The sequence below is a fragment of the Dermacentor silvarum genome, chromosome 11 (genome assembly GCF_013339745.2).
Source record: "Dermacentor silvarum isolate Dsil-2018 chromosome 11, BIME_Dsil_1.4, whole genome shotgun sequence".
Taxonomy (NCBI): domain Eukaryota; kingdom Metazoa; phylum Arthropoda; class Arachnida; order Ixodida; family Ixodidae; genus Dermacentor; species Dermacentor silvarum.
Genome location: NC_051164.1, coordinates 4803251 through 4827743, shown reverse-complemented (window position 1 = coordinate 4827743; position 24493 = coordinate 4803251). Strand labels below are relative to the sequence as shown.

General features: G+C 48.4%; 1 protein-coding gene and 1 pseudogene across 1 annotated transcript; both read left to right on the top strand.

The window, feature by feature from the left end:
• The first annotated feature begins 1078 nt into the window (after positions 1-1078).
• Positions 1079-20363, top strand: LOC119433601 (uncharacterized protein K02A2.6-like). The gene is made up of 3 exons (XM_037700856.1): positions 1079-1097; positions 17813-20237; positions 20294-20363. The coding sequence occupies exons 1-3, from the start codon at positions 1079-1081 to the stop codon at positions 20361-20363; spliced, it is 2514 nt and encodes an 837-aa protein (XP_037556784.1).
• A 16-nt stretch (positions 20364-20379) lies between these two features.
• On the top strand, positions 20380-21296 carry LOC119433270 (uncharacterized; annotated as a pseudogene).
• The last annotated feature ends 3197 nt before the right edge of the window (positions 21297-24493 follow it).

Here is a 24493-nt window from a genome sequence, read left to right as displayed (position 1 = left end):
CGCCTCATACGTGCGTGCGCCAGATTTCAACGTGTGTGCACGCAGGAGATGAACGTGGGCGCAAGGTTTACACTTGCAGCTTATTCTGAAGAGAAATGAAACTATGTTTCATTTATTCATGAGAAATATAAGTTAGCACGTGTTACGACGGGGTAAGTGCTATGACCAGTCGAGGCCAGCTATAGGCGACTGGTCATGGCCGTCTGGTGTTGAGCAATCGGGCCGTGACGAGACGCTCTCTCGACTCGTTCTTAACGCATTTTATGCGGTGACAAACGCGCTGACGATCTACAGGTGCATTGCAATAGTCGATTTACGTTTTCGACCTGCCACGCGGACTTCCCGTAGCTCTAACCGGCAACAGCTCACAGGTTCAAAAAAAAAAAAAAAAAAAAAAGAAAAAGAAAAAAAAAACGGCAAGATCATGTTTCTAACGTGACTTTTTGGAATCATGAGGTTAGTGGGCGCACAGATGTGAACGAACAGATTGCGCAATTTGAGAACACACACGGAGCCTGAACCTTTACCGCGGAGCGACCTAAATTTCTTGTCAAATAAACACACACACAGGTTAATGCGAATAACCGATTCCTTATCGCGCACAATCGACCACTTACATACACAAAAAGGGTCAACAATCGTCGCCACCAAGACGATTCATCCAAATGATCGCATATGCCACACAAGACAAGGCATCGCCGAAGATGAAGTTGTTGACAGTCCTAACAATCTCCCCGTGAATTCATGTGAGCGCTCGCGAGATAACGCAATCCTGGCTAAAACAAACAAACACAGAAATTATTATAAACAGAACAATGCGCATAGACGGGTCCATCATTAATCATATGGGCAGCAGCGAAAAAATATGCACAGCGAGTTTCACTTCGCCTGTTCAAGTGGTCGACTTGACTAGGGAATTTCGGCCTCCATTCTGGGTACATGAAAGAGCTAGTTTTAGGGAGCGGCCCAGAGTTGCCAGCATGATGTTTTATATACCGCTAACCTTGGGCGATGTTGCGGTCGGTATTTAGTCTCGCGCGCTGTGTCGAACGAGGAAGAAGAAATGACAACAACAAACATGGCAGACGCGTCGTCAGGTACGTGCACTTTTTTTTCTTTTATAATTGAATAACCCATGCGTAGTTTACGTTGCGATTTTTTCTATAGTGTCTAAACAGATTTCAGAGAACGCATGTACTTGAATAAGTGTCATTGCATGGTGATATTAGTTGTAAGATGTTTTTTCCGTGTGCGGTTTTGACGACAGCAGGGCTTTGTGGTTGTAGATGGCATGCCGTCGGCTTGCCATTGCGTCCGATTTCATTGGGTGTTTATTTCTTCGTTTTTCAGGCACGCCTATACCGTTTTAAGAGGTACGTGAGGGCGATGACGTGGCCAGTATCATGGTCGTGTCCAGGACATTGTGCGCGTACTCGCACGAAAGAGACCCCTGGAGAGAGCCGGAGGCCGGGGACGGCACGGTAGCGCATCGGGTGGTCGTCGAGACGGTATCGGGGCAAGTCGAGGGAGGAAGGCTTGTCTGATGATGGCTGACGGGCACAGGACGAGATGCGGGTAGCTCTGGCGGTGGGAACGCAGGCAGCGATTCGCGCACCGTGCGGCCAGCTACTGGAAGAGGGTAGTAGGCAGCGCCGTATAAGTTCAGAATGGACTGCCGCAGTTCGTCGTACGGGCGCGGGCCAGGCGATGGAACACCGAGGTGGAGCTGGAGAGCAAGCGGCAGGACGTCGAGGAGTACCGCATGCTTGAACTCCTGGATCCAGATGTGGCTAAGCTCCAGAGCAGCCTCGAATTGGGCGAACCAGACGCCGACACAGCGGGACGAGAACGGCGGCAGTGGCGGGTCAAACTGTGGCTCCGGCCAGGTGGCCATGGCAGCGTGTCGCTCGGTGGAAGGCGCGTTCTCCCGGGTTTCCAATGTAAGAGGGACACGACGGCGGCTGTACGAGCCGTGTCGTCGTTCCTACTCGGAAGGGCAAAGGAGGCGAGCCGAGCGGCGCCTGCGACGACCAGCGTGGCAAGCTTCTGGAACGACACTGCGCGTGCCGAGCTTGCGCCTCAAGCACGCGCTGCGCTTCCTTATTTTTCACTTCTTTGACAGCCAGCGCCAAGGCACCGGCTGAGAGCGCCGACCTAAACGCCCAGCGTTGCGGCGTCGGTGGGCGCTACACCGTGTATACCGACAGATTCATTCTATTCCCGCCCGAACTTGCGTTCTAGGCATCTGGAAGAATGCACGGATGCATTTTTCCGTGAACTTGATAATGGAAACTTGTCTGATGTGGAGGGAGAAATCAACGGATCTTCAGACAGCGGTGATGAGCTTGAGCAGCCTGAGCCAGATATTTCACGTTATCAATGCCTCAGTTGTGAACGCATGGCTGGAGTATAGAAGTGATGCAGCTGCACGAGGACTGATGCCTGGCAAGCAACTGGACTTCACCCTCCATATTACTGAAGCACTTGCACGAGCCAACAACCGGCCAAAGGTGAAAAAGCGAGGAAGGCCGTCACTCTCCCCTCTGGTGACTTCGAAAAAAGCAAGATATGCTGAAAATAAGCCTGTACAAGACGTCAGGTTTGATCAGGTGGGACACTGGCCTCTTCGTACCGACAGCAGGCAACAGCGTTGTAAGCTTGAGGGATGCACGGGACAAACCCGTATCATGTGCGAAAAAATGTAACGTGCACCTGTGTCTTGCCAAGGCTGGAAACTGCTTCAGAGGCTTCCACATCAACAATTAGTGAAGTTTGTGTTTGCAATGATTGTGTTTTCCACCTCTGAATAAATTAGCTTTTCACTGCGTTTCGCAACCACTGAGCCCTGATGTGCGGTTTTGACGACATGACTGTAAATCGGCAAACAATAACACAAATGACTTATTTTTTGCTAAGGCATGTTTCTAGAGTCATTGTGGTGTAAATTATGCAAAGCAAAAAAATATATGCAACAAATAGAAAATCCAGGGCTGAAAGGGTTAACTTGAACAGTGTAGTGCTGCATGGAGATTACCCATCTTTGAGCGTTTCTTTGTGCTTGGGCAGCAAGATAATGCAAAAGCTAACGTATCAAACTCATCAGCGCGGCCTAGCTCCGGTGTTATAGAGTTCGGGAACGGTATTACGGTAACTGCGCGTGCGTAGAAACGCGCTAAATGAGCCCGCGCAAGGAAAGAACGTAAATAAAGAAACGTTATTCGCATGGGTACGCGGGCAATAGCACCTTGCTTGAAAGAATAAGAGTAACGAAAAAAGTAAATTACTCGCGCAGTCAAGTGAAAAACTTACGTGCGTGCAGTGACCGCTTCGCTCACCATTACGCGCTTTTCGCTCACGGTCAGTAGTGGTTTACAGCTATATGCATATGTATTTATTCGAATATTTTTTAGCCCCGACAATATTTGATTATGAACATAGCAGAGTGAGAAGGTGTAAGGGAAGCAAGAGAAAGAGCAAAGACGGCCCTAACGACGCAATATTGTTGGCTTATTTCGGTTCAGAGATTGCGTACACGAACAATTCTTGCTGTACGCTATCTCTTCAATACAAATTTCGCGCATGATGTACCTTAAGGTTCACCGTGAGCGAAGCTTTTTTCAAATTCAGACATTCGAAAGAAAAGCCATTCGATGCAGCCAATACAGCTAAACAAATATATTTTTTCTACATTGAAATGAATAGATAGCTACTACTGGCCTAGCCATTTACTAATTTCTTATGTAAAAGTTATTACTGGAATAGCCTTGTTTTAATAATCCGTGAATCCTCTCTGAAATTACCAACATGTAACTTCTCATTATATACCATAATTATTGCGTAACGTGTGCTTTTTTTACGTAAACTAACAAGCATTCATGGCGCGCGTGACGATGTTTGTGCTTGCAATTATATTGAGGGGAAAATCGTCTTGAACATTACTGTCTGATGCACTACAAATTTCACAATGGATCTACATATCCCTAAAATAGTTACCTTCAATAACAGCAAAAAATGAAAAGTTTTATGTTCTGGTGATTTGTTGCCTCTTTCATTACGTAACTACAAGTACGTAGTTATTGATCAGTAAGTATATTTGCTGTGTGCGAACCAGCGAGCATACGCACTAAATATTCCTAAAGTTACTTTCATGTTAAAATTCACTTAGTGTTTGCGCTCTTGCAACACAAGAAGGCGAAAGACGAGTTGCACATACGTAATCTGTCATGTTCGTTTTCTGACGCGTCGCTTGCTCGTAATTATGAAATGAGGCATACGTATACAATGTTGCACTGTTAGCGTTTCATTTATTTTGGCTTGTCTTGTTTTTTGCCGCGTATATTTCTCGCGTACCCTTTACCTATACAGTTGCTTTGGTAGGTTGTACTGCTAAGCTCGAGGACGGGGGTTCGATTCCCGGCCACGGCGGCTTACATTTCGATGGAGGCTAAATGCACAAAACACCCGTGTACATAGATTTAGGTGCACGTTAAAGAACCCCAGGTGGTCGAAATTAACGGAGCCCTCCATGCGGCGTCTCTCATTGCCATATTGTGATTTTTCGGTGTAAAACCCCAGACATTATGATTACTATTATTACCCTTTACCTATGCTCTCCATTCTTCATGATATATTGAGTAAGTTCGACACGTTCAGATCGAGATTGGCATTCAACACGTTTTTATCGTCACACCCACAGCATCAGAGGGATTTCTGGCCGTCGTCATATGACCACACGTAATATTGTTATCGTTAATCGTGACGTGAGTGCGAGTATGCGAAGTTACTAATGCCTGGATGACCCATCAGCCATCTTAGTCACACATTTGTGCCTTTCCACACAATACTTTGGTATACCAAGTGAACGAGCCGCGAGAGTTACGTGTTTTGTATTTATTTTTGGTACCGCGGCATCGGCCAACAGACACATTCCGCTTCCCAAGAGCGCAGTTAAGGATTTCGCCTTAATAAAGAAACACCAGAGCGCTGGATGCAGTCTTGTAAAGCAAATCGAATGCATGAAATAAAATAAAGGAAACGGTTATAAGGTTCAAAAGCGTTAGCATTAGTTAGCCATATCTGCTACGTTCTCTTGGTTATTATCGCGGTCTCCAGCTTATTTTCTTCTGCAGCACGTTCACGTTGCTCATTCCACGCATAACTAAATGAAGTAAGCGCGCGGAATGCGTTACTCAAACAGCCAAGTAAGCGCGGACCAAGCGAGCTAGAAGGAAATACACAAAATACCCATATTCACAGCTGGCAAACGCGTTCTCTGTGTGGTGAGTCACTGCGGTATTACCTTGCGGTGACGTGGTACTTAATATATCCGAAATTATCGCGATTTTGGCTAATAGCAACCAAAATATCAGGCTCGTAGCAGACGCCCGCCGCATTGGCGCGGCTTCCGCAGCGGAGAAAGCCCACGATGGATGGATGGATGGATGAGGCTGAACCCTTTAAATCGGGCGGTGACATACGCCACCTAGCCATGACTATTAAGATAATTTGTACTTTGTGGTGGGTGAAATTTCACCCCCGCCTTAACCTTATCCACCAATCAGATAACCTCTGTTTGGTTATTTCTACCCGCTTAAAGTCTATTTTGCCTTCACTGTCCCTAAACCCCAATGCTTTGAAAAAATCAGCCCCGTTGCCTTGCACTGTAGGGTTAAGCCCCTTACAGAAAAGTATGAGGTGTTCAGCCGTTTCCTCTTCTTCTCCACACGCACAGCACAACGTGTCTATACCTTGGTACTTGACTCGGTACATCTTAGTCCGCAATACTCCCGTCCTGGCTTCAAACAACAAAGAGCTTCCCCTAGAATTATCGTAGATATTTTCTTTGGCAATTTCTTGCTTGAAAGTTCGGTATGTGCCCAGTGCTGATTTCGTCTGCATCCCTGTTTTCCACAGACCCCTCTCTGTTTCCTTAACCGCTGTTTCCTGGTTTGCACCCCTCCTGCAGTCCAAATATTTGATTGACAGTTTTCTGGTCAGCTTCCTCCATTTTGTATCAACATTCCTCATGTACAAATAACTGAAAACTCTCCTTGCCCACCGCTTTTCTGCCATCTCTCTCAATCGCTCCTCAAATTCTATCTTGCTGCTGGCTTCCCTGCCCTCGAATGACGTCCATCCCATGTCACCCTGTACCCCCTGATTTGGTGTATTTCCGTGTGCTCCCAGAGCCAGTCTACCTACCCCTCGCTGCTTAACTTCCAACCTTGCTCGAACCTCTGATCTCATGCACAGGACCGCATTGCCGAAAGTCAAACTAGGGACCATCACCCCTTTCCAAATCCCTCTCACCACTTCGTACCTATTGTAATTCCACAGTGCCCTATTTTTCATCACAGCTGCATTTCTGCTACCTTTAGCCGTCACATATTTTTCATGTTCCGTTAGGTACTCAGCCCCATTGTTTATCCACACTCCAAGATATTTGTACTTATCCACCACCTCCAGCGTAACCTCCTGTATCCTATGCTCGCTGCCCTGATTATCATTAAAAGTCATGACTGCCGATTTTTCTTTACTAAACTTCAAACCTAAGCTATCTCCCTCTTTACCACAGATGTCCATTAATCTCTGCAAGTCTTCCTTGCTGTCAGCCATAAGTACAATGTCATCTGCATACATCAGTCCTGGTAATGACTGTTTAATCCATTCTCCCTGCTTGGAATAGGAAAGGTTGAAGCCAAGTCCGCTCCTCTCTAATTTTTTCTCTAATCCTTGTAAATACAGCATGAACAACAGAGGTGACAGAGGGCACCCCTGCCTAAGCCCCTGCTGTATCTCTATAGGCCCAGATACCTTGTTTTCCCATTTTATAAGCACCCTGTTACTTTTATAGATATCTTTTAAAAGATTTCTTACTCCATCTTCCACCTCTAGAGTGCCCAGTATGTCCCACAAATCCTTTTGGATTACACTGTCATAGGCTCCCTTGATATCCAGAAAGGCAAGCCATAGGGGCCTGTGTTCCTTTTCTGCTATTTCAATACACTATGTCAATGAGAACAGATTATCTTCTAACCACGATTGATGATGATGATGATGATGATTTATTGGCATCCCCTTTGAAACGGGACGGCGACAAATAGTCACCTAGCCTGCTTGATTTAATCAGGTATACTATACATGTTCTTTATCTTGCATTTTGTATACCTATCATTATTTTTCTTTTTCAAAAATTTACCTTGTACCGCTGCCTTTGATTTTAAGAGATCAGGTCGCATCCATCTTTTCCCTACTTTTTTTCCACCAGTACTCTAATCGTCTCTTGCTGATCTCTACGGCTGATCTGTTTATGTTTCCTTCCACTTTAAACCCAAGCGCTTCTGGGAGTTGCACGTTACCTACGGTTCTCGCTGGGTGGATCCCGTCGCATTCCATTAGGATGTGCTGAGTGGTCTCTGGATCTTTACTGCAGCATACACATGTCTCATCTAATTCCGAATATTTGTTCCGATATGTTTTCGTCCTTAGGCAACCGGCTCGAGCCTCAAATAGCAAGGCACTGCCCTTTGTGTTATCGTACAGATTTTCCCTTCTAATTTCTTTCTTCTCATTCTTGTAAATCTCCATTGTCCTTTTCGTTTCCATTCTTTGCATCCAATTCACGGTCTCTATTTCTCTCACTTTCTTTCTGATGACCCCTGGTTGTCTATTTACAGTTTCGATTATCCTGTACTTGGTTGCCAGCTTCCTTGACCTCTTCCTCCATTCTGTGTCCACGCTTTTCATGTAGAGATACTTGTGCACTTTAGCCGCCCATTTATTTTCATCCATGTTCCTGAGCCTTTCTTCAAAACTAATTTTGCTTTGTGCTTCTCTGACTTCAAAAGAGGCCCAACCCATGTCTCCATGCACTGCCTCATTTGTCGTATTACCGTGTGCTCCCAAAGCCAACCGGCCTACTGATCTTTGGTTAACTTCCAAACCCGCCAATATATCCGATTTTAAGCATATAATGGCATTTGCGAATGTTAGCGCTGGCACCATTACTCCTTTCCAGATTCCACGCACCACCTCATACTTATTGTGGCCCCACAGTGCTCTGTGTTTCATTAATGCTGCATTCCGCTTCCCCTTTATTTTCAGATTATCTTGGTGGTTGCTTGAGTAATTCTTTCCTTCGTTTATGTGTACGCCGAGGTACTTATATTGCTTCACTATGGGTATTACTTGCTGTTGAATTGACACCACGAAGTTACTCGTGTGCTCATTAAAGATCATAATCCCTGATTTCTCTGTGCTAAACTTAAGGCCTAGATTTGTCGCTGCGTTCCCACAGATATTCGCAAGTATCTGTAAATCTTTTTTATTGTCCGCTAGTAGCACAATGTCGTCTGCGTACATCAGTCCAGGGATCTTCTGTTGCACCATTTGTCCATTACGCATGTAGGATAAATCAAAACCTAATTCGCTGTTTTCCAGTCGTCTTTCTATGCCCTTGACGTAAAGCGTGAACAACAATGGTGACAGAGGGCATCCTTGCTTCAATCCTTGGTGAATTCCCACCATTTCATTTCCTTTTCGGCCTTCCCATGCCACTTGTACTTGGTTGTCTCGATATATCTCCCTCAGCAGCTCCACGAAATCGTCATCTATGCCTTCGTATTGAAGAATATCCCACAACAATTCCCTGTCTACGTTGTCATAAGCTCCTTTAATATCTAGAAATGCTATCCATAAAGGTCTTTTCTGAGCTACTGAAATCTCTATGCACTGAGTTAGTACAAACATATTGTCTTCTAAGCGTCTGCCTGGCCTGAACCCATTCTGTAGTTCCCCCAATACACCGTTTTCCTCCACCCACTTCGACAGTTCTAATTTTATGGCTTGCATTGCCATTCTATATATCACCGACGTTACTGTAACTGGCCTGTACGAGCTCGTCTTATCCTTATCTCCTTTGCCTTTGTAGATAAGATTCATCTTGCTTTCACGCCATCCAACGGGAATATTCTTTGTTCTAATCACTTGCTCTATGGCATTAGTCAGCAGTGCCTTGCTTTTTGGACCGAGGTTTTTGATTAGCTGTATTGGGATTTCATCGGGTCCTGCTGCCGTGTTGTTAGGGACATTTTCTGCTGCCTTTTTCCAATAAAAGCTTTCTATGCTGAATTTTGATCTCTCAGGCCTCTCTGTTGTTGCTGGATCTGTTGTCTGAACTACGCTTTTTCTCGTACCGAAGTTATGCCTGATAACGTCTGTGATGTACCGCAGCGCATCATCGCCTTCATAGATGTTACCGTCTTCATCCCTTATAGCCGTTTGCGAGTTTCTAGTTGGAGCTCCGAGTGCTTTTATATGGTTCCAGAATCTTTTTGGGGCGCCTTTGTCTCTTTTGTGAATGTTATGCACCCAACGTTCACTTGCGCATTTAATTTTCTCTTGCACGAGCTCACTCGCAACCCTTTTCTTTTCTCGGTATGTATTCCATCTAAGGAGCACCTCTTCTTCTTGTAATCCCAACTTTTTGGCTTCTCGATGAACCCTAGATGCCTCTTTACGCTCTTCTATAGCTTGTTTAATTTCCTTGTTCCACCACTTACGTGGTTTCCTCTTTCCAATCCAACAATTGTATTGCCGTGTCCGCCTTATTTCATGCTGCATAACCTCCACCAGTTCCTTATATTCCCAGACTGCTGTAGGAAAAGCCTCAATTTTCTTCTCTATGTTGTTTGCGATCTCTGTTATTTGCTCGTCATTCATTTTTAAAAACTCTGAGGCTATTGGTTCATGTTCTGCGCTGGTATCTCTCCCAAACTTTAATGCTAAACGTCTATGATCGCTTCCCAGGCTATTTTTTCCATTTTCGTCTATTATCATTTGGTCCAGTTGTTCGTAGACCATTTCTGAGACTAAGGCGTAGTCGATACATGACTGCCTGTTTCCGCATTGCCACGTTACCTGTCCATGACACTTATTCTCCCTGTTAACTACTATAAGGTTCTGTTCATCACACAAATCCAGCACTAGAGAGCCGTTGTAATCAGTATATCCGTCTAAATCGTCCATGTGCGCGTTCATATCTCCCACTAATATCACCTGGCCCGAGTTACTGAACTCATTAATATCGCTTCTAATGCAATCGACCAATTCCTTATTTTTTTCCCTGCTATCACTAACTGTCCACAGGTAAGCTACTCCCAGCCACGTCTTTTTACCTTGCCATGTACCACTAATCCATAAATGCTCTTTACATGTCTCGTTTACCCTTCGCCACTTCAGACCTCGCCTAATTAGTACGCCTACGCCTCCGCCTTTCCTTGACCCGGTCATTCTGTTGCACCCTTCCCATACAAAGTTGTCAATAACAGGCGGCTGCTCCAAATCTCGTAGATGCGTTTCGGTCAAGGCGTACACACTAATCGCTTCATCATTCAGTTGCGTTTGAATTTCCAGCCATTTTTCCTGCTTACGACCACCCTGCATGTTAATGTAGCAAATTTTACCTTCTCTATTCTTATCCTTTCTGCGTCTTTTCCTGACTCCTGGTCGCCTAATTCTGCCCTTTACTGGTGTTTCGCTATGTTCAATACTTAATCCTGCTTCCTGATTGCCTGGGGCCCGCCTAAAAAAGCTACAGCTCGTGCCGCGAATCGATTTCCGACCGGTGTTGCTACACTTTCACTAAAATGTATCCCGTCACGCGGGATACAGGGGGGCTGTGTATCGCGGGTCCGGTACAGCAGCGCCGCGGCGCGGGAGTTCACAGAAAAAGGTCCTCGCTCCTCCCATGCATTCGCGCAGCGCTTTGGACACTCTCCCACATTCTATAGGTCACTCTAGCGGCGCGCGTCGTCTGCTGCTGCGGCCACATTACATTGGAACTGCGGCATATTTACCATCGTATTTAAACTGAAAACCACATTCACAGTGGCATCATAGACAGTTACATATTTCGAAACGCAGCAGAGCTCTGTCACATGCGAAGGTAACGTACTTGCCTTTTCCGTCACTTCTTTGTTTCCCCGTTTGAGATTCAAGAATAGAGGAGCTATTAACGCTGTTTAGTTCGTTAAACGCGTTAAACTTGAGTATACGAGGAGAAGCATAAATTCTGCATGGACGAAATAGCCCTTCATCAGTTCTAGAGCGAGAAAGGCGTAGTTTGCTTTGCAGAATAGATGTATACAGTAGTATGTAGGGGCAGCATGTACGCGAACGTTCAGGGCGTATTCTTATACCACGGAATGCGCAAGAGAAATGCTTTGGCTCGAAAGGATGTAAAACACAATGGCATAAATATTAATATTCTTGCAACTAAAATCCTTTGGTTCAATTTCCTTGACTGTATTGGGGTTATTATACATTTATAAGAGATGTTATAAACTTCCCAGGTGAAAATTTACAACTGGGATCCAACTGGGATCAGCTGGGATGAACTGGTTCCAGCTGGAAACCAACTGGTCCCAGTTAAACACCAATTGGTCCCAGTTGGAAAGCAACTGGGTAGCAACTGGTTCCAGCTGGGATCCAACTGGAACAATTTCCAGTTATACTGGGAGTGACTGGACCCAGTTGGGATCCAACTGGAACTTTGACCAGTTGTACTGGAATCAACTGGTTCCAGTTGTATTCGAACTGGAACTTTGACCAGTTGTATCAGTAGCAACTGGAACCAACTTAAACATTGACCAGTTGTACTGGTAGCAACTGGTTCCAGTTTGGATCCTAATGAAATATTGGTGACAGAAGTTTAACTGAAGGCAAGTAACATGCAGTGCTTGCAGTGCAACCCTAGCAAAAATTCTAATAGAAGTTTGTAATAATTAGTCTAATACAGTTTTGTATTAGTTGTATAAGTTTTGTATAGACCAACAGAAATTTCTATTAGTTGTACTGATTTACCTGTAAGACCAATGGCCCTGTGTATTGTACTTATTAGTCTTATACAATCAGTGTTGCATGTCTAGAGGCACACTGGACTCTGGAGAAAACTTGAAACCTCGCATTTTTCTCGTGCGAAGAAGGGACAGTTGTGACTGCAATTCGCCTTTGAGTGCAAAAGCAGAATGACCTGCTGGCCCGTAGCAGCAGAGGTGAAATAAAGTTTACTGTTTCAATTGCCACCTGGATTACGGCGCTGGCAATAACCCAGGTGGTATTAGTATCGAAGCGTTGAACTGTGCAATTTTTGAACAGGGATTCCCTGGCAAGATTCGTGCAATCTGAAAACGTGTGCGTAAGTTTCTGTGAATGCAGGCACGAGTGCGTGTGTTGCCAAATTTCCGAGGGGGGCTGTGTATACCTTACCTTCAGTGTGACCTGAAAAAAAATGAAGAAATGTAATGCCACTGGGGAACATACGCGCGCGGCGACGATGTTACCGTGTTTCAACTTTAGACGCAACCTCACAGCGACGACCACGACCACGCTAGAAATGCGCTTGGAGTCCCTCCCCACAGTAACGCACCCAGGATCTCTGCCAGGGGGGGTTCACAGTTTGCCAATACCATCTAAACAGCACTAATTTCGATTTATTCACGGGAAATTGTAAAAAAAATGCGCTTTTTGCGAGTGTGCAGACGCTTGCGCATCTTACATCTTAGTTGCAGCACTCAAATGCGTAAGGAAAGAAAAGGGGTTAAACAAAAGGGGGGGGGGGGGGGTTAAGTCGGCCTCAGGGGGGGGGGGTTACAACCCCCGAATCCCCCCCCCCCCCCCCGTCGGTGCGCCACTGCCTCCCCATATAGTTGCTATCGCAATAAAAGGAAATACCTCTTGCTCAGTTGCCTGTCATTTTATCATAGACAACCACTTTTGTTAAACCTAGTGAAAGCATTCTCACGTTCCAAAAATACTCATTTTACGGTTGGTCAGCCCGCCGGTGCAGACAACAGTAAAGGAAACGAGCCCGCGCACTCTGATAACCCGTTCTTCGCGAACACAATCGGCTCGACCTGGCTGGCGCACCCTCCGTTACCGTCACTACGCCACACTAACTGAAAATGGTGCACCTGCATCTGCGTTCTTACTTCTGCAAAAAGGAAACACAACAAATATCCTATAGCGCATTCGATTATCCTTTCTTTAATAAAGCCGGTGGGCCGACAATATCTGTGTGTTTCCAAAGACTAGAGAGGGGACGGAACGGCAGTGGTCCTCCACGCGCAGCGTGCCGTGGCTACCGATCTTGAGATAACGGCAGACGACGAGCGAGTACAAAGCACTTCCACCGCCAGTGCGACAGTGCGCTCGTGCCGAAGTTCGTGATCATGTGGCAGCCTCACGCAAGACCTTCACGCTACCTTAAAGCATCCTCATTCTCAACTGCAATATTTTAAATTCTGAATGGCTTTATGCTTTGCAGATGCAATAGTTGCCTTCGAATGCGGAATGAATTTCGGACATTTTGTAATAGAGTAAGAAATTTGCCGAATTTCTTACTCCATTCCGAAACAACGCACCACCAGACGCTTTTAAAACCAAATATGCGCATAAAGTAAAATGTACGTACCTTTGAAAGAGGGGTTCTTCTACCATTAATTCTTATATGCACACCTGCATTTCGCCCACTTGCCCATGCTTAGTTTTGAGAACGGTTTTCTTACTGAACCACGTGTGAAGCGGCAGCAGATGGCGCCTAAACCAAAACAAAAAGAGTGCTTAGCCTGGAAAGACGTGTAAACACGGCAGCGATGACTTAACGCCATCCACTCAGGGCCTACATTGCCTAAAAACACAGCCTTCGAGATTGCCTACATAACTTTTTCACAGCAATGAGCTTTGGGTTTTCATAAACTGGCGTTCCCAAATTTTGTCAGTGCTGATGTCCTTAATACAAAAATAGTCCAAATATAGCCATGTAGCCAACTCGGAATTTTCGACGCCAAGCCGCTTAAAAAATCGCAGTTTCACCTGAAAGGCGAAGCATCAATTGCGATAGCAAATTTGTAGAGAGCTATACGGAGTAATGATAGTAGCTTTATCAGCTGTATAAACTTGGACATGCAGCAGCACCGGCAACACGCAGAACTGTTGTCGACGCCGTCGGCGTTTTGCACGCGTTCGCACAAAATGCGTGCGGCGTTGGTGACTGCTGCCGGAGCCTCTGATATAAATAGGCACTTGGTGCCGCAGCTAAACGTCGCGTCCCTTCCCTTCCCCTCCCCCCCACGGCCTTTCGTGCGTCAGAAGAAGGCGCGTTTGCTCTACATATATGGTGATGGTAAAGGAGGAAAGAGACGCCTACTTCTGCAGCCCTTAAGGGAGCACGGCACAGAACGCGCGTTTGTTCTCCGCCGTGCGTTCACTCCCCGTGAAAGCGCGCGTCCCTCGCGCCCTTTCACTCGCACATACAGCGTTCGGCGGCACGCGGCGACGATTTCACCTCCATTGACGTCATACGGAACCTCACGGCGACGGCGACGGCAACGGCGACGCCGACGGCAGAAATCTGCTTTGGAGTGTCCATATAATTGCTATCGCAATAAAAGTAGCCCAATTTGGCCATTAATAGCCCAATCTGGCAACCCTACTACTTAGGCGCGCCGATCGCGCCGAGAAAAAACGGCGGCGGCGCCACGAGAACAGTCGGCGGCGGCGCGCCGACGTCTCGGCGCACACCTTTAGCGGTTACCGTTTTCAATGCATGGTTCCTATGGGCAGCTTGTCCTCTAGAGTCAGTATATTAAATGGCTGCATCCCGGCGGAGTTAGCAAACTGGTGAAGTAATCTGGTATGGGCGATACTGCGGCGCACATGGTTGTTTACGTATTCATGACAACAGAAATGTTAATGTTCCCATTATACCGACTTGGCCGGCTTGCTACCCGCTCCGCCCCCCCATGTCGTGCGCACAGGTTGTGTGTGTGTGTTTTATGTTTTTGACTGTGCTCGACGCGTTTTCTTTATGCGCGTGCGCTAATACATAGTTTGCACGTGCGTCACTTCCGCACCGGTCCGCGAGCTTGTCCGCCATCTTTAGGCACCTGCGGCAGCGTTGCCATCTGGTGAAACTCGTCACCAGATTTCGGAAATCTGGTGAAAATCTGGAGCTTTTGGTGGCCAGGCAAGCAAACTTCGACACCAGACATCATCTGGTGAAATGTGGGGAAAACCACTCTACCGAAATACTGCCCACCGTCGCTGCTCATCCAAACGTTTACCACTAAGGAACGCCTATGGCCGCCCGATCGTAAGGCTGATAAGCTACCGCTAGGGCATAGTCAGAGTGCAGGGTCAACGCATCCGCTGGCAGAGTCAACTAAGCAGAGCTTCTATTTGCAACGCATGTCTAGTTATGAGGAGCTTCACTAGACGGCGCCAGCTGTTCAAGTGAAGTGAGTGAAGGAAAAGCGTCTTCCCTCCAATCAAGCCATTTTTCAGGGCATGAGTGGACTTCACCCTTCGCGAGTCTTGTCTCAAACTACACGACATTCTGTTTTGAAACTTCCACTTCAACATCTGATTGAAGAAAACCTGGACGTTATTGAAATACAATACAGGAGAATTGTTATGCATCTTGAGGAGGCCGTCTTGGAAGGCAAACTTCCAGAGGATTCTGCAACATTCTGGGCAGGGATTTTCAAGTTTGAAAATGCCATGGGTGAAAAGCCCTACAAGGAACTTGCATTGTATTCACTGGCATGCCTTTCGTGCCCAGTGTCAAATGCAGTGGTGGACCGTGTCTTCAGTCAGGTCACTTGTGTGAAGACAAAGTACAGAAACAAGATGTCACTGAAAACTTTGGGTTCCATATTGTACGAATTCGCACAGCGTGTGCCTCCAGAGACGGCTGTTGCGTGAAGTTTGCTATCACAGACGATATGCTAAGCAGGTTTCGTTCAGACATCTACGATGCTCCAAGTGATGATTAAAGGCTCATCATCATGACTAAATTTGTAAATAATAAAGTGAGTACTTGACGAATGTTAATTTTGTAGTCCAGAGTTCGACGCGCCCACTTTACGCGCACATTTCTTGCGAATAAACAAACACTCGCTAAAGTTGCAACAAAAAAATTTAAAAAAACTTTCGCGAGTGTTTGTTTATTCACAAGAAATGATGATTTTTAGTAATTTTTCGGCAATTTTAGTTTCTGGTGAAATCTGGGGAAATTTTAGCGAGTTTCTGGTGTCGTCCCTACTGTCCAATCTGGCAACGCTGACCTGCGGGCCTGCGGAAGCGTGCTGGTAGGGTGGCTAGAAGGGGAGGTGTGAATACCGGCGGCGCTTTCCTGCAGGCGCGCGTGACCCCCTTGCGCACCGATGCCACCAGGGGAAATATGGCGCTACCGCTTGCGGCGCGGGAAGCATAGCCGAGCGTGCGTCTAAATGTCGTACAAAAATCCCTCACGTGACCAGATACTAGGCACCTAGGGACACGATCATTTAGGGACTTTTGAGAAGGCGCGATGGTGGCGCTAAAAGTGACGACGGCATGGGATGGCGCGTTCGTTCTCGGCGTGATCGTTCTCTGGCCCGCGCCGACCGCGCGTTGTTCAACATTGCGTGTGTGATTGTGCTTGCGTTGCTTGTGTATTTGTTGTAGGTTCTGTGTTACTTGGCGGAAAGCCGTGAGTAGTGCTTGTGTGGCACTGCGGCTTTGGCCTCGGTGAGCTCTGGCAATACAGAACCTGCGTTGTGTGATCCGTGTTCCTTGACAATGCGGAGGTGGTGACGATTGAAATGTCGAAGTGGCGTAGCGCCTCGGCAGCGCAGTTCAGCGAACCGCGATGTGGCGTCGCCGTGTCCGCCTTAGCATAACGGACGTCGAGGGATGTGCTGCTCTCTACAAGTCACAAAAATGTGACTGCGTCTGTAGAGGGCGCGAGTGCTAAGCCGATTATGAGGCGCCCTCTATAGGATGTAGCATATAAAGGCTGTGCTGTGAATAAACGGGGGCACTTCTGCTGGGGACTCGGAGCGTGTGTCTTTACTCCGCGGCCCTCGGGCTTCAGCCTGCCTCCTCGGCCGCCTCGGCTCGAACCCTCCCACCACATGGTGTCAGAAGTGGGATGCGTGGTTCCCGCGACTTGCCATGGCTAACAAAGACGCTCCAGTTCCTGCTCTCGCTGCCGCCAGTCTCCGGAGTCCCGCTCCGTTCCCCTTCGACGATGTCGGCGAGTGGCTGCCCTGGTTACGGCAATTTGAGGACTATGCCTTCGCCACCGGCATGCACGCAGCCCCGGACGAGACGAGGGTTAGGACTCTCCTCTACTGTATGGGCCCCCGTGCACGCATTGTCCTCAGTTCTCTCATGTCCGATGAAGAAGCGTACAAGTCCTACGCGGAAGTCACCCGGCGGCTCACAAGCTACTTCGTGCACCCCGTAAACGAGGTGTACGAGAGCTCTCGGTTCCACAAGCGGACGCAAGAGCCAGGCGAAACCGTCGACAGTTTCTTCACGGCCCTTCGGAACATGGTACGCAAGTGTAACTACCCGTCACCTGCCGTTGAAGAGCGTCTTGTTCGCGACCGTTTCGTCGTGGGTTTGGCGGATTCTCGCCTTTCAGACAAGCTGTGCCGCACTCCGAGCCTTTCCCTGGACGACGCACTCGTGCAAGCTCGTCAGCACGAAGACGCCGAACGCGAAAGACAACGCCTGTCCCTCACCGCTGGGCAACCGCTTACGGCAGCTCACGTGGACGCGGCGACTTCGCGTAAACCCGCGCAGCGTGCACGCGGACGACGCAATAGACGGGACTCTGGCAACTTTGCTGACTTTGCGTCACGTGACCGACCCGACGGTTCGCACTCGAGCAACAGAGCTGGCGAGGCTTTGAAATGCGGCCTAGGCCTAAGTAGGCAATGCGGATTTTGCGGTCACGAGTTTCACCGACGGTCTGACCGTCCAGCGGCCAAAGCGGTCTGTAACCACTGCAAGAAGCGAGGCCACTTCGCGGCGGTATGTCGCTCAGGGAAGCGCCTCGGATCCGTCGAGCTCCACTCCGTCGCGGCGGTGGCCCGCAACGGGCGGTACGTTGAGGTGCGTGTCAACGGGAACCCTCTCGTCTTCAAAGTGGACTCTGGAGCCGACGTCTCGGTGGTTCCGCGCACGTTTCCCGGCTGCCCAGCCGTCCTCGATAAGCCGCGAGGCGAAGAACTTTTCGGACCCGGGAAACAAGCCCTGAAGCTTCTCGGCACCTTCGACGCGGCGCTGTCTTGGAGAGGCAGGCAAGTCAACGAGCGCCTCTACGTCGTTGCGGGACAAGAGCAGCCACTTCTCGGCTATCCCGCTATCGTTGCCCTTGGGGTCGTCAAGTTTGTCGGCGCCGTCGCACCAGCTCTGCCGGACGCACCACCTCGTGAAGTCCCTCCAGCCCTTTTCACCGGCCTGGGCACGTTTCCGGAAGAGTACACGATACGTATCAAGCCTGACGCGGTACCGTATGCCCTCAGCACAGCCCGGCGTATCCCGATACCGCTACGAGACGTAGTCAAAAAGGAGCTCGACAAGATGGAGCAGGAGGGCGTGATCCGGTGCGTCGACGAACCGACGGACTGGTGCGCGGGACTTGTCGTCGTCCCGAAGCCAGCGGGGGGTTACCGCCTGTGCGTTGATTTGACCAAACTCAACCAAGTCGTTCTGCGTGAACGCCACGTACTCCCGACCGTCGACCAAACCCTCGGACTTCTCGGTGACGCACGCGTTTTCTCGAAGTTGGACGCAACTTCAGGCTTCCACCAAGTACGCCTGGCGCGCGACTCCCAGAAGTACACGACTTTCATCACTCCGTTTGGCAGGTATTGCTACTGCCGCCTCCCATTCGGCATAACATCGGCCCCGGAATACTTCCAGCGTCAGATGTCTCGCCTGCTGGAAGGGTTGGCTGGTGTTGTTAACCTTATGGACGACATCCTTGTGTTTGGCCGCACCACAGAAGAACACGACCAACGCCTCCAGGCAGTCCTTGGTCGCCTCCAACAAGCGGGGGTCACCCTCAACGCTGCCAAGTGCACTTTCGGCGTGTCCAGCGTGCGGTTCCTTGGCGTTGTCGTCGGTGCCAATGGCATCACTCCGGATCCAGAGAAAGTGGCCGCCATTCAGCGCATGCCAGCTCCTCAGGACGTTCATGGTGTCCAACGTTTTCTCGGTATGCTCAACCATGTCGGTCGCTTCCTCCCGGGCCTCTCTCAAACGACTGCGCCAATCAGAAGTCTCCTGAACAAGCTTGCAGCCTGGACATGGGGACCAGCGCAGGCTTCAGCATTTGAAAAGCTCAAGAGCATGCTGTCGTCGGACATCTGCCTCGCAAGGTACAACCCTGCACTGTTGACGACAGTCTCCGCAGATGCCAGTTCCTTCGGGTTGGGTGCTGTCCTCCTTCAAGACCAGCCATCAGGGGAGCGCCGACCAGTTGCATACGCCTCTCGAGCGCTGACTGAAACGGAACGGAGGTACAGCCAGATCGAAAAGGAGGCACTGGCTGCCACCTGGGCCATCAACCGATTCGACGAGTTTCTTCGGGGTCTTCGTTTCACCCTCGAGACCGACCATAAGCCGTTAGTACAGCTCCTAGGAACCGCGGATCTCGATCTCATGCCACCACGAATCCAGCGCTTCCGCATCCGCCTTCTCCAGTACCAGTTTGATGTCAAGTACGTTCCTGGGAAACAGCTGGCCACCGCAGATGCACTCTCAAGGGACCCAGTCGTCCAGCTGCCAGCGACTCCAGCTGTTGACAAGGTGGAGCTGTACGTTCAAGAAGCACTCCGTGCTATCCCTCCTACATTTGCAGTCCTCCTCGACGACTTCCGAGCTCACCAGGCTGCAGATGGGGAGTGCGCGCAGCTCAAGTTGTACTGTGAGCAAGGGTGGCCTAGGAAAGAGAATCTGCCTCTCAGCGTGGCTCAGTTCTGGGCTCATCGGGCCGAGTTCAGTATTGGTGACGGCCTTCTCCTCTGCGGTGGACGCCTGCTGGTGCCCGCTTCTCTGCGGAAGCACGTCCTCTCCCTCATCCATGACGGACACCTCGGAGTGAACCGTTGCCGCGCCATCGCCAGGGGAGCTGTCTGGTGGCCGACCATGGGGAGTCAGATCAAGACAATGGTGGAGAACTGTCCCAACTGTGCTACCACGCGGGTCCAGCGAGCAGAGCCACTGCTGCCTACCGTGACGCCTAGCCGTCCCTGGGAGCGAGTCGGGGTGGACATATTTCATCACGAAGAAGCCGACTACCTTCTCCTCGTAGATTACTACTCGAGGTACCCTGAAGTGCTGTCCCTTCGCTCGACGACGTCTACAGCGGTGATCTCCATCATCAAAAGTGTCTTCGCAAGGCATGGGATCCCAGAGACCCTCGTCAGCGATAATGGGCCTCAATTTTCGTCGGCAGAATTCCGCGTCTTCGCCCAGAGCTACGGATTCTCCCACGTCACCAGCAGTCCCAGTTACCCGCAGTCTAATGGGGAAGTCGAGCGTATGGTGCGGACGGTTAAGGAACTCTTCAAGAAGTCTCCGGACTGGCCTTTGGCCCTCTTGGCATACCGCAACGCACCTGGCGTGACCGGGTACAGCCCTGCTCAGCTGCTCATGGGGCGCAGCCTCAGGACTCGCCTTCCGGTCCCCATGGCCGCGTTGCTTCCAGAACCACCTAACGCTGCCGACTTCCACCGGCGTGACACTACCCAACGACGTCGCCAGCGTCAAGATTTTGACCGTCGACATGCTGCACAAGATTTGCGGCCCCTGGAGGAGGGAGAGAGAGTGTGGATTCGCGACACAGATTGTGCTGGCACTGTTCTTAGCCCAGCGCAGCGTCCACGCTCCTACGTGGTCCAGACGGATGCAGGTGCTCTCGTCCGCAACCGGAGACATCTGGTTCCGCAGCAGTCTCCGTCATCAGGTGGTCTAGACCTCGGCAGCTCCAGTCCACGGACACGAGGATCTGAAAGCCTGCCACAGACTCCAACTCGCCCAGAGCCTGTGTGCAGCAGTCCAACTCCCAGGGCACTTACTCCTCTACCAGTTGCATCGCCACCGGTTGCCCCGGCTACTCCCTCAAGACCGCCTGGGTCAGTTGTACGCACTCGGTCTGGACGTTGTGTTAGGCCGCCGGTGCGGCTGAACTTGTAGAACGTGCCATGAGACATTTGTCATTACGTTGTATACCTGAGAGCAAGGGGTTGCTTTCTGTTACTTTCCCAAAAGGGGGGATGTAGAGGGCGCGAGTGCTAAGCCGATTATGAGGCGCCCTCTATAGGATGTAGCATATAAAGGCTGTGCTGTGAATAAACGGGGGCACTTCTGCTGGGGACTCGGAGCGTGTGTCTTTACTCCGCGGCCCTCGGGCTTCAGCCTGCCTCCTCGGCCGCCTCGGCTCGAACCCTCCCACCACAGCGTCGACCGCCCACGGTTCAGCGCTGAATGTGTGGTTTGAGTACTGTGCTTGAAACGAGTGGTGCAGCTGTGGTGCCCTAATTTCGCACAATATAGACGCGTGCTTATGTGCAAAAAGGGCAACAAATCGTATCTTAACCCGCTGAGGCGATGCTACAATGTCAACAATGCCGTGCATGTTTATTGTGATGGTAGTCTCTACAGCAAGCAAGCGTGCACTGCAGCTATGCTGTGAATATAGCCTCAACTCGAATGTGGCGTTTGCAGAACTCTGTTTGGTTCTGCTTTCAAACAAGCTGTATGTTAGGATTATCACTCACTGCTCACATGAGACATGGGAGTCCATCGTGTGGGTTGGGGCTCAGCACGAATGTGTGGTGAGGGGGTGTGGAGTTGGTGGCTGTGTCAGGTGCCTCACTGAATTTTGTCATTGGAATAAGCTCAATGTAGAAGGACACACCCTATACTTGATGGCTCACTTTCACGGATATTGCCTTTTTTTCCTTGAAATTTCCAGCCTCAGGACGCGCCTCGCATTATATTCGGGTTCGTGACACATATAATCACATTAAATTTTTATTTAGGAGAGACCAAAAGCCGCTCGTTGCATCATATTTGTGGTCGTGTTGCATGCAAATCCAGTACTTTCAGTGCCTATTGACTGACTGAGGGGTGCAGGACTTTGGCAGTGGTAGCAGCACCAAAGCAGCTGCCCAAATGGTATACCCTATAGTGTTAGATTTCTTGTGCACATGGGTGTACTGTGAAAACACGTTAAAGGAATTCCACAGTTGCTGCAGCATCACGTCTGGATCTGTGGATCACTGAGCGGTTGTTTGATCACATGTCTGAATTTCTGTTGTCACTGAGCAGTTCTTTGATCATTAGCTTAGGCTGTCTGTTTTCTACATATTATATTACAGCAGTGGCGTCAGAGTAGCTGCAAAAATGGGATTTTGCTGTACAATCGCAGATTGGTTGCTTTTTCGACTGTTACATTGCTCTATTTGCTGCAACTGCCGCCAAATGTTGCTTTACCATGTCTGGTGAATGCCTTGAACGTGAACCACATTTGGATGATGCTTGTGAAAGTATAACATACTCCTTGCATGCAAAGAAAACTATCACACCGGTAGGTGTGGTGGAGTCACTGATGAAATAGAAGTTGAAAAATGAAAGTTCTCGCAAAATCTGGAAGTGTTCATGGCGCTTGCCATCAATAATGTGTAACAATCCAAGCAAACATAAAGATAACCTACCTATCCTGAAGAATATGAAAGTGATGCTTCAAGTTGTCAACTTAAAGCTTGATATACTGGTGCCAATCAAGGAAAGAGTTGAGATTATATAGAAGGATTCAGTGCAATTCATGTTTAATCAGCTTGGCAATCTTGTCAAAACGACCAAATAAAATTGTGACTTTTAAGAGATTGCCATGATAATGTGATGAGGTTGCTGGCATTATTTGGTGCTTGGGAAACAAAGCATCACAGGTATGTGGTGATTGAGCTTCTCAAAAAAAAAAAAAAAGGAAATTAGGTGTGCCACTAAAGATATCTAATAAATTGAACCCATAAACCACTGAAAGAAGTTGAGTGTGCAAAGGCAAATGGCTACAGCTATATTTGCACAGTAATAGAAAAGTTGTAATCGGGCTGATGGTGCACAGGTGATGGATGTATATTGCATGTTCGAGGGCTTAATTTTTCATGAGCTACTCATTTTTGTTTTCCTGTTTTGTTTCCATGTGCCTTAGTGAGCGGAATGCCTGACTGCAGACTTCCGTCATTATGTACAATTAATGAAAAATAAAGTAAATTGTTCTATGGAACTCTTTTTTTGTAACTTCTGTTCAGTTGCAAATGACGCAGTTTTCCCTACTCTGCACTGAATGGTGAAAGGGGGGGAGGGGGGGGAGCGCATGCAGGCACCCTTATACTGGAGCTTTGGGGCGCTCTTACCATGGTTGCTCACATGCCCATTTTTCTGGCTGTAACAACCTAGAGTCAGTGCACAGGTGTTTTTAACGTTCCACGATTAAGTAAACTTGACGTCACTATGCACAAAATTTAGATTACGACAGCCCAAGATGGCAACTGCCATGAACTGAATATAAAATTGCCTATAAGCATGCATTGTGCAATTGAATGCCTGTGAATTCTGTAATGCCACTTTCATGAAATTGACTGGCATGGTTTGCTTGAAACTGAAAACATGTTCGATCCTCAGTTGTAGCAGACTCACTTCACTATAACATATTTGATAATGCAGGTGCAGATTGTGATGGAATTGATGCGGTTGTTACTCTTGGTGAGAATCATTCATGCGCATTAGAAATTATAGCTAAGGCTATATATACATTACTTCAGTTGAGATCGACTAATGTTGAGATAGAAGCTCAGCTGTGGCACATAGGTACAGGCGAATAAATTTAGAAAGAAAAATTCTGGCACAACCCATTTCACAATGATGCCGATGCTAATACGATAGCATTGAAACAATGTAGAGACATTGTATTGCCACCACAGAGATCAGTCATGTATGAGTCGGGCTCCTCTCTCACGAGTCCCTCTGGACATGCTACGCCTGTTAGCAGGGTTGCCGCTAAGTCGGTGCTTGACATTCGATTCGAATCTGCCCAGCACCTAAGAAATTTTTTTTTTGTCATTGATGAGCGGCCCGGCCCATACCTCGTGACCTATTTTTGTTTCAAACTGGGTGTCCTCAGCACAACAGCCCCAGTGCTCTACCCCTTATACCATGGATTACCCAGTGACCCAAGTTTACGGAAAAATGGATAGACCCGGACAGACAGGAAGATAGGATATTCCACACTTTTCAGGGTCTAAGAACGATAATTCTAGGCAATATACACAACTGGCCTGTTATGGATACGTTGCTGGCATTGCAGGAGAACAATTTACGATTTAGAGCTTCTATTGGTAAAACCACAACAATATACACAATTTTGATTTCACAAGAAACAGTAGTGCTATCTGGTTTATGTATTCATCTACGTCACAGGCTCCAGAAGGAGTATTGCGTGGAGGGGGGAGGGCATCGCATAACAAAGGAGCGAAAAAGTTATACAACGTTAGAAATATAAACAGCGACACAAGATCAACGCAATAAATTAAAGATAACAAATTATAAAATCGTGAAGTAAAATTCTACCATTAGAAAGCTGGGTTATACA

Excerpts from the sequence above, each read along its gene's own strand:
- LOC119433601 (XM_037700856.1), top strand. Across the intron at positions 20,238-20,293 it reads ATCAAAAGTGTCTTCGCAAG|AATTCCGCGTCTTCGCCCAG; the intron begins GCATGGGATCCC and ends TTTCGTCGGCAG.